The 10532-nt window shown below is 37.2% G+C and overlaps 1 protein-coding gene across 1 annotated transcript; it reads left to right on the top strand.

Moving 5' to 3' along the window:
- The first annotated feature begins 3789 nt into the window (after window positions 1-3789).
- LOC117318750 lies at window positions 3790-8246 on the top strand. The gene is made up of 2 exons (XM_033873701.1): window positions 3790-3995; window positions 6051-8246. Exon 2 carries the CDS (start codon window positions 6077-6079, stop codon window positions 8126-8128), a length of 2052 nt encoding a protein of 683 aa, XP_033729592.1. The 5' UTR covers window positions 3790-3995; window positions 6051-6076; the 3' UTR covers window positions 8129-8246.
- The last annotated feature ends 2286 nt before the right edge of the window (window positions 8247-10532 follow it).

The raw sequence follows: 10532 nt of genomic DNA, 5'->3' as shown, positions 1-10532 counted from the left end.
AAAGTATCATTGGATGGTTGCCTGAACACTTCATACAGCTATGCAAAAATGTACATGGGTATTTGTAACATGACCCCTGGTAATTATAATCATAGCAGTAATTACTCCTAGAATTACCTCCTGAACCAGGCCTCTGGGCAGGGGTTGCTGATTGGTTAGAGTTCCCCAACATATATAGTAACCACAGTTCATTGTCAACTGTTGCCCAACATTTAGTAGGGTCTGAACTCATCTTTAATCGGAATTGCTGGTCATAATTTTTCCAACCAAGACCCTTTGAGAATTTTAATGTCCCAAGACGTACACTGTGCATATATTTGATAAGGTCTGGATATTTACAAGGATGTGCTGACCCATATATTGTTACATAGACCAAAAATGCATCGGTCCACCTTTCTATTGTGAATATTTTTTCTGATGATGTATACTTTGCCACCAACTGACCTTGTTTATTAAACGAGATCTTCGGATCTTTTTCTTCACCCCCATGGTGTAACAATACACCAAGATCAATGTACCTCCCTGATATAATTTTTTCTTTGTTTGCTTCCGACACATTTGTGCCCAAAGAATTGTAAATGGACGGGATTGGTTGCGGATCCTCACCCTGATCAGGTTCTAATTCTACGTCCTGCGGTATATCCATCACTCCAGATGAGTTGGTAGCCTGCTGCCCCGTCACGGTTTGGACTTCAGCATCTACCTGTGCCCTTGTTTCTGTCAGTCTTTTCTTTCTTGTACTTGACATGATGTCCCGTATCCACTCGAAGAAGAAAAACAATAATAAGTTTTTCTTTATTTAAATCATCACATCTTTTACTGTTTAACAATATTTCCTTACATCATTCTGATTAACTTAATAAGCGATTGTTTTATATATAGCATGCATCTGAATAGCAGCATAATAAATCAAACAAGCCTTTGTAATTTTATCTTAAATCTACATCACCCATATGGAATTATGGAGTTAATACCAAATAAGACATACAGGTCTTTAAAGTAAAGTATTAAATATCATAAACCTCTTATTATTTCCTGAATGAGCCTTATATTATAAGAAATACAGGTCCATATATAAGTATTAGCCATAGAATAAACCATGAATACACATACCATTACACAAATTATATTGATCTATTTGCAAATTCGATTACTCAGCAATTGTCCAACCCAACAATTTTGTATGTCACAAATAAAACAATAAGTTTAACAACAGCCCATGATACATAATCCACATTCTGTTTTTGAAACGACCCCCAAATAAAGACTTGTCTCCAAATACGAAGACGTCGAAGTAGAAAATGATAGATACCGAACTCTCTGCCGAAGAATAATTCCGTGACGATATATCAGGTACTTTTATCACGATGTCCTTTTTTCAACTTTCCATTCTGTACCGTTATAATATTTTTTGCTTTTGAGACGACCCCCGTTAAATTTTCACACAAGTAGTAATTCAAAAATTTTGTTCACAAACTCAAATATCATACGAAGTGAAGTGTTGCATGACTTAACAAATACATAAAGGATGGCTTCATAAGCAACGATGTAATACGTTATAGAAATAGCAGAATGATTGATTTACCGGACAACGGCATCTCGCCATGCAAAGTGGGTCAAATATTTTCGCTTCTCGATTATTAATCAATATGCCAAAATCTGCCTAACATCCAACAACAATCGTGATCCATCCATCTTAGAAACATTCTCAACATATTCACCGTATTAAATTGAATGAAATTTTCAATAGCATAAACAATAATGAGGATACATTACCACCAAAATAGCTTGATTGATATTTTCCCTCGCATGTACCAACAGGAAGTAGAATTTCAAGAACGATAACTCTAGACTAACTGTTCAAATTAGACTACTCACTGATCAAAGGGAAATAACCCAAACAAGAGATCCATCAAAAATAACAGGCATTTATTACAAAGAAAATAAATGCTATTATTTACACAAATTGTATGCACATTTCATTACCAGAATACAATCTTAATGCTACAAATATGAGGGCTGCTCACATTTCAATAAGTATATAAAACTTGCATAACCATTGTGTAATGTACAGAAAAAGGTAAGCTATAGTTCTTAACGGCCCGTCAAAACTCTGAAGGTCATTAGGGCCAAAAAACGGTAAAAATTATTAGTTAAATGGACAAAAAGGCGAAACAACATCAAGCGAAACATGGTAAAAATATATAGAGGATATTGCATGGTTTCCCGTTGAATAAAGCATATATTTCACGAGTATGACAAAGCACGTGTGAAAAATATCGATTTATTGCATTTTTGCCAGTGAAATATAGAGATTTATGAAACTAATAAAACTTATATTTTCACTGTAGCGATGAACAGTGGATATTAAGATTTTGCAGTGAAAATATAAGATTTTGCAGTGAAAATATAAGTTTTCCGTTTTTGACCAGTCAGAGCGGACCTTTGTATTCACCTCGTTGAAACTTGCCGATTTTTCCAATCGAGGCGGAGATAGATAAATTGGTTATTTTGCTGTATCTTTGAAATATTCTGACCAGTTTTTGACTAAATACTAACTTGACGTTAGCTAGTCATGCGCAGATTCTCCTATAACAGCAGAAAACGCTTAAATTGCGCTGATCAGTCCTTTCAAAATGGCGCCGTCATGTTGACGTGGAGTAACGTCACAAAGAGATGACGTCATTACTGATTCCCGATCTTTTTGACTATTAATTTTTCGATGTTTTTAATTTTGTTTTTAAGTTTATTAAATGCAATAAAAAGAAAACTGAATGGTTTCCCGTTAAATATAAATATTTTCACTCGTATGACAGAATATTTCGATACTTTTCACTCGTGCTTCGCACTCGTGAAAATATCAATATTCTGTCGTACTCGTGAAATATATGTTATATTAAACGGGAAACCATTCAATATCCTCTACATATTCTGTCATACGAGTGAAATAAACAGTATATGTTGTATTCAGTCGGAAAACAATCAATTTCCTTTTTATTGTATGTTTATGCTTAAAACAAACTAAAAACATAGAAAAATTAATAATGTCAAAAAATGCGGTTATCAGTAACACAATTCATGACGTCGTTTCTTTGTGACTTTACTCCACGTCATTTTGAAAGGACTGATCAGCGCAAATTAATCGTTTTCTGCTGTTAACGGAGAACCTGTGCATTAAAAGCTAACGCCAAGTGAGCATTTTGTCAAAAACTAGTCTGAATATTTCAGAAATACAGCGAAATAACCCATCTATCTTTCTTCGCTTGGATGGGAAATATCATCAAGTTCCTATGAGGAGAATACAAAGGTGCTCTCTGATTGGTAAAAAAACAAAAAACTTACATTTTCACAGCAAAATCCTATATTTTCACTCGTAATATATTGATATTCTCTCATACTCGTGAAATATATGTTATATTAAACGGGAAACCATTCAATATCCTCTATATATTTCACTGGCAAAAATATATTTGTACACTCACGATTAGTTTACAACCAAAAAGTGGCTATGGTTACTCAAGTCTTGTGATACAATCCAACATTTTTAGATACATGTAGTTAAACAAATTACATGTTAACAGTTTAGACTAGCAACGCTAATCCAATAAAAAGTGTTTAACATAAAAGGCAGAAGGGGAAGAAAACCATACATAAATACTACCAGTATTACAGTACCTGTAACTCTATATACAGATACGTGTATATTTACCCTTTAGCAACAGACAGACCATGACGGAGTCATTGGGTAGGCTATTTTTAACATTCCTCTGCAACAGAAAAGCATTCAAGCAGAGCTTTTTAGGCTTTTACTTAGGAAGGGCTAACGAGACACACCTGTATCTTCGCCTCTTATTAACAAGTTACATATTGTGATGAAGATGTGAGAAATACATTTACAACGAAGGGGTACCATCTCTTCACCAACTGGACCCGACCAGGTGTATTTCGTGTCATTCCTCATGAAAACGTCATTGGATCTCACTTATCCCTTCCCGGTAAGATTTCAAAATATATAAATATACATTTTATGTGTAATGCATGTCAACATATTCTAACCACATTCCGATGAATCTATGAATTACTGCCTTTCGAATTCGGGAAAGTTTATCACGTATGTAGTTATAACACTATTCAGTTTTTGTGAAGTAGTCGTTACCGATGTTGTCCCTTTTAGCTATGTTAGCCGCCATCTTGGATTGTAAAAGAATGTTTGGATGGCTGACGATAGTTTAATTTATTCCTAGCAATACTATGTAATATTAAGATCTGACGATTGTCTTCAGACTGTAACTGATCATAATTCACGTACTTTTACGCTCAAGTGGCCAGGGGTAAGGTCTAAAGTGAGTATAGGTTTTCTTATTAATGTATTAAGACGGCAGCTTTTGATATGATATTCGTATATGAATGAAATCAAATCAAATCTGGGATCGCTGTCCTCCCCATTGTTAGGTTGACGCAAATAGTGTGTAGTCCTGACATACGACACTGTCTACATCGACAAGTCAATCGGTGTTATGTACTAAATAAATAACAACAATTAACAACTTGAGAGAGGACATAACGATGTTCTCTTTTTGCTCTCTGTTTATCAAAGTGAGTATAGACCACAAACCCGTCCAATGCCCTCATACACGCGTTCACATAGATTATGCTGCAGTAGCCTTTGATCAATGACGTCATCTTGTTATGATTTTAAACAGATATAATATACTGTATATATAGAGGATATTGAATGGTTTCCCGTTTAATATAACATATAGTTCACGAGTATGGCAGAATATCCATATTTATTTTGATATGGAAATATTCTGTCATACGAGTGAAATATGTTATATTTAACGGGAAACCATTCAATTTTCTTTTTATTGCATTTCATAACTTAAAAAAAAAAAACAATCAAAATCATCGAAAAATTAATAGTGTCAAAAAGTGTGGGAATTGGTAATGACGTCATCTCTTTGTGACGTTACTCAACGCAACGCAATTTACGCGTTTTCTTCTGTTATAGGATAATTTGTGCATGAATAGCTACGTCAAGTGAGTATTTTGTCAAAAACTTGTCTAAAAATATCAGAAATACAGCAAAATAACCAATTTATCTATCTCCGCTTCGATTGGAAAAATCGGCAAGTTTCAACAAGGTGAATACAAAGGTCCGATCTGATTGGTCAAAAACGGAAAACTTATATTTTCACTGCAAAATCTTATATTTTCACTGCAAAATCTTATATTTTCACTGCAATTCTTAAATTTTCACTGCTCATCGCTGTAATGAAAATATGTTTTATTAATTTGATAAATCACTATCTTTCACTGGCAAAAATGCAATAAAGCCGCTTATTTTCGGGGGTAAAAAAATCGCGAACATATCAAAGAATGACTTCAACGACATCCTGTAACATTCGACCCGTGATATTCAACAGAATGGCAACATGTCCCAATGCTATTGTTGATTTTACCGACACACTGTCATATCCGACACACTTACTTTACCGACACACTATCATATACGACACACTTACTTTACCGACACACTGTCATATCCGACACATTGACTCGGTCCATACAGTGTCGACAAAGTGAACAAAATCACTGTGGCATAAGTGTGCAGGAATCGAATAACAGAATTTTAAAAACAAGATATCGGTTTGGTAGGAGTGAAAAATAAAACAGAAAGAAAGAGTAAGGGGAAAAAGGCAAGAAAGAAAGGATAAGTTAAGATCGCACGTCTTGTAATGGGGACAGGAGATCAGGTTTGGTCTCTTTGATGTCCCCTCTGAAAGATGACACGGATTCTGCGAGAGACACACATACCGTGGAATACAACAGGCCGTATTATAGGGCTCTCCCTCGTCCCTAAACAGGTGAATTCAGAAAAACAAATCCCACACCTACAAAGAGAGAATTAGGAGAATGAATCGCGCCTAACAACAGTTAGTGAAAATTTATCAAATAGAGATATTTTGGTAAGTTTAAAGGTTGTTAAAATGTCTTTTATTAAGTTCAGATATTGTCATGATAATTTACTTTTTCAATTTCCTCCTCAGATTTCTGGATCTGCTACATTTGGAAAATGGCAAATCAGGGTGAGCAATATGAGAATTCCTGGTTCCTGTATCACGTCCTCGACAGGTTTATAGGGAGTCGTGAGGTTGTGGCCGCCAGGAGAAGGATGACAGTTTTAATGGAGCACTTTAACAATCAAGAAACAACATGTCTCCAAGGATTCGATACAGGAAGCGTAGCCGAAGGAGTGGTCATGCAAGGCTCGGACGTCGACATGATGCTACATGATAAGGCTGTGATAGTTTTGTGCCAATATCCGGATACTAGTTTTCAATCAGACTACAAGGATAAAACAGTTTTAGTGATGAGAGACGCTGACAGCAGACCTGGCTATGTAACCCTGGAATTAGTTCAGCTGGGCGAAAGAGTTCATGAACACGTGATCGAATCTATTATTCCAGATAGAGATGCATATTTCATATCAAGTGAAATATACACAAGATGTGACCAGGATAGCATGAGCGGACACTTCCAGTTGCCCACGGAAATTCATGGTCCAGCTTGTACTATGGAATATGAACATAATAACTTAAATGTAGATTATGTGAAATCTTTCCGGTGTTATCGTTGGCCTAAGGAGGCAGGTGAGTGGGTGACTAGGCCCCGCCTTTATAACTGGCCAGATCAAGCTTTGAGAGATCAGATAGTACAAGGTGGTTGTCATCTTGTCCCTGTGGGAGACAAAACGTCTGCTGACACATTCCTACAATGGAGGATTTCGTTCACGACTGCGGAAAGGAAACTCATGTATTCTCTCACTCATGTACAATATTTAGTGTACGGACTTCTCAAGTACTTCCTCAAACAGATATCTGACATGTTGAAACAGTTAGCAGGAGATATAGATATCATATCATCATATATTATAAAAACTGTTATTTTCCACGCAGTGGAAAACACGCCTGGTCTGCTTTGGCAAGAAAAATACACATTTCTCTGTTTCATATTATGTTTAAACATTCTGATAACATGGGTGAAGACAGGATATTGTCCTAATTACTTCATTAAAGGAAACAATATGTTTCTTGGGAAAGTTCACGGTGAAAATCAACGAAAGCTCCTTCATTTTCTGGTTGATCTCTATGATAAGAAATGGGGTTGTCTTTCAGTTGGAACATTCATACAACCATCCATAGGAGAACTTGTTGATAGAGTAAGGAATGGAGACTGGGAATATGTTCTACCTCCTTCAACACGATTAGAACTGGTGTGTGATGAAGTGGTGCTGGTTGACACATTCTCATTCGTATGTAAGTGTTCTCCCAAGGTAATTCCTGCTTCTCTTTCACTCCTCTCAAAATCACAGTCAGACATGGATGAATTCATACCTTACACATTTATGGCAATGGCGGTATGTCACAAAGGAATGGAGGGTTTCCAGAAACATAATACAGCGAGGGGAAATAAAGAGAAGTACAAATCGCTCAGGAAATCCAAGAAACTTCTGACACCAATTGCATCAATGTGTACAAGTCCAGGAGAGTTAACATTAGCAACATATTACTACCAGACTGGGAATTACAGTAAAGCCCTGGAAATATGTGGAAACATGATTTCGTCTTTTAAAATTTATGTTTTAGACTTTCACTGCAAAGACAAATATGAGCAACGCTTCTGTGGACGGGGGTATACCCTGCTACAGAAATGTAAGGCTGTCTGTGTATCAGATATCATGTTCACACAGAATGCTTTACATTTCTATCCGTCACAGTTGCATCTGGAGGTCGAAAAATGTCCTCTGGGTGTTCCTCCACTTCCCTTCGCCCTGTTCCTGTCTTTCCTGTGTTACCACGAACTCGGCCACGCTAGGAGACGTGACACAGCATTGGACTACCTTCGAGCTGTAAAGTATGACAGGGAACAGGGTGGCAGCAAGAACTGGATAGTCCACAATCTCCTTGGTATCTGCTATGAGATGGTTGGAGACACACAGAGAGCAATCAGGGAATACAGAGACTCTCTGGGTTCAGTATCATTTCATCAATACGTTAACCCAGCTAAAGAGAGGATACAGCGATTATATCAGTTAGAGACATTTGGAAAACAGCTGGCCTTATAAAAACATTCAATTCAGTGTTTTGGAGGTTTGTTGGTTTATTTTGTTTAGCGTCCTATTAACTGCCAGGGTCATTTAAGCACGTGCCAGGTTTGGAGGTGGAGGAAAGCCGGAGTACCCGGAGAAAAACCACCGGCCTACGGTCAGTACCTGGCAACTGCCCCACGTAGGTTTTGAACTCGCAACCCAGAGGTGGAGGGCTAGTGATAAAGTGTCGGGACACCTTAACCACTCGGCCACTGAGTGGAGGTACAAGATCTGCACAACTATGGGCAAATCAACAAATACTCATATGTACATGCATGCATCGGACATCTGTGTCGTCATTCTAGGACTCATCAGTGATGTTAGGGACATCACACGGCTATGTCGACCTTCTAGGACTCGTCAGTGATGTCAGGGACATCATACAGCTTTGTTACCATTCTAGGACTCGTCAATGATGTCAGGTACATCATACGGCTGTGTCGACCTTCTAGGACTCGTCAGTGATGTCAGGGACATCATACAGCTTTGTTACCATTCTAGGACTCGTCAATGATGTCAGGTACATCATACGGCTGTGTCGACCTTCTAGGACTCGTCAGTGATGTTAGGGACATCATACAGCTGTGTTGCACTTCTAGGACTTGTCAGAGATGCTGGGGACACCATACAGCTGTTTCGTCCTTCTAGGACTCTTCAGTGATGTAAGAGACATAATACAGCTGTGTTACCCTTCTTAGACTCGTCAGTGATGTTAGGGACATCATATAGCTGTGTTGCACTTCTAGGACTCGTCAATGAGGTTAGGGACATCGGACAGCTGTTTCGTCCTTTTACGATTCGTCAATGATACTAGGGACATCATACAGCTGTTTCGTCCTGCCAAGATTCGTCAATGATGTCAGGCACATCGTAAAGCTGTTTTGTCCTAATTGGACTCGTCAGTGGGGCTAGGGACATTAAACAGCCAACATCTTGACCAACAGACTTGATCTTAGTACCTGAAGCTTTAATTTAATACATATTGGTTTTTAATTTATCAAAGGTTTAAGGTATCAAGTGAATAACATCGATTTCCATATCATGGTAAAGAGAGATGGCCGACATATTTGTGTCACAAGAAACTGAAAGATATGAGAGCCGTTGTAAATAGAATGAGTGACTGACAAGATTTTGTTTGTTTTTGTTTGTTTGTTTTTTGTTGTTTTTTTTTATTAGCATTATTATTATTATTATTTTATTTTTTTTAATTTCACATCCAACGCTTTGGATAAGTGCTTCATTTATTTTACAACAATCGCGAAAACAAGTTAGACATACATTATCTTATATTCGTCACGCTTGATGGCTCGGAAAGCCTGAGTGCGCCAGGGTTCTTGGAATGGAAGGAAGCCGGAATAATCCAAGAAAGACCACGTGGTCAGGCAAGTGACCCCATAACTTTCACATCCGATCAGGGAATCGAACCCCGGTCGCCTAGGTGAAAGGCAAGTGTGTTACCACTGTGTCACCCGACCTAAGAAGTTCGTATTGAAACCAGTAGGCATCGTTATGTGTGTTTCGAAATGTTTTTGTAAGAATATTTCTCACAATGTTTCAAATAAATAAGAATATCGGCATCAATCTTTCAGAAGAATAGGATTTTTGTTTGATGTACAAAGAAGACGAAAAACATTGTTTGCTTATAAATAAGAGTGTAAAGCGGTTTGTGTTTAATCCTTTAATATACATTTCTCTGTCCATTCTCTCACGTTTAAAACGAAGAATAATGACTATCATGCGGAATCGTCCTACAAATGTTTAAATCTTTTATAAGAGTTATCTCCCCTACACCAGAATTATTGCAATCCTTGAATTGTTTTTTTTACAACAACAACAACAACAACAACAACAAAACAAAACAAAAAAAAGACAACAATCTGCACAGAGACACTGAGCTATGTGCTTTCCTTAGTTTTAAGTTTGGTTTGTTTTTGTGTAACGTCCTATTAACAGCCAGTGTATATACCGCAGCCTCCCAAAACACACATACGCACTCACCACACGCATGCATGTCGCACGTACGGGATGCCGTCCTTAAATGACCTTAGCTGTTAATAGGACGTTAAACAAAATAAACCAAACCAAACCAAACATGAATTCTTTTATATTATTTCATCATCATCATCATCATCATCATCATCATCATCACACCTTTCATAAATATTTGAACAATTTAAGTCAATTTCTCTATACATATTTACGCTTATGTCTAATTAACAGCTACAAATGAGAGAAAAATAACTGAACAACAATATAACGCACCCAGATGTTGTCCGCTATGGTAATTATTCGGTATGTTATAATTCTAGAGATTTAGGACTTCTCTCCATTGTTCATGATGTGACTGACATCAGCTTTAGATATAGGTAAAGATATTTGT

Source organism: Pecten maximus, unplaced genomic scaffold (genome assembly GCF_902652985.1).
Source record: "Pecten maximus unplaced genomic scaffold, xPecMax1.1, whole genome shotgun sequence".
Lineage (NCBI taxonomy): Eukaryota > Metazoa > Mollusca > Bivalvia > Pectinida > Pectinidae > Pecten > Pecten maximus.
The sequence above is the reverse complement of the archived record's forward strand: the minus strand, read 5'-3'. Positions and strand labels throughout refer to the sequence as shown.

Coding starts and splice junctions, on each gene's coding strand:
- LOC117318750 (XM_033873701.1), top strand. CDS start 6,077: ATGGCAAATCAGGGTGAGCAATATGAGAATTCCTGGTTCCTGTATCAC.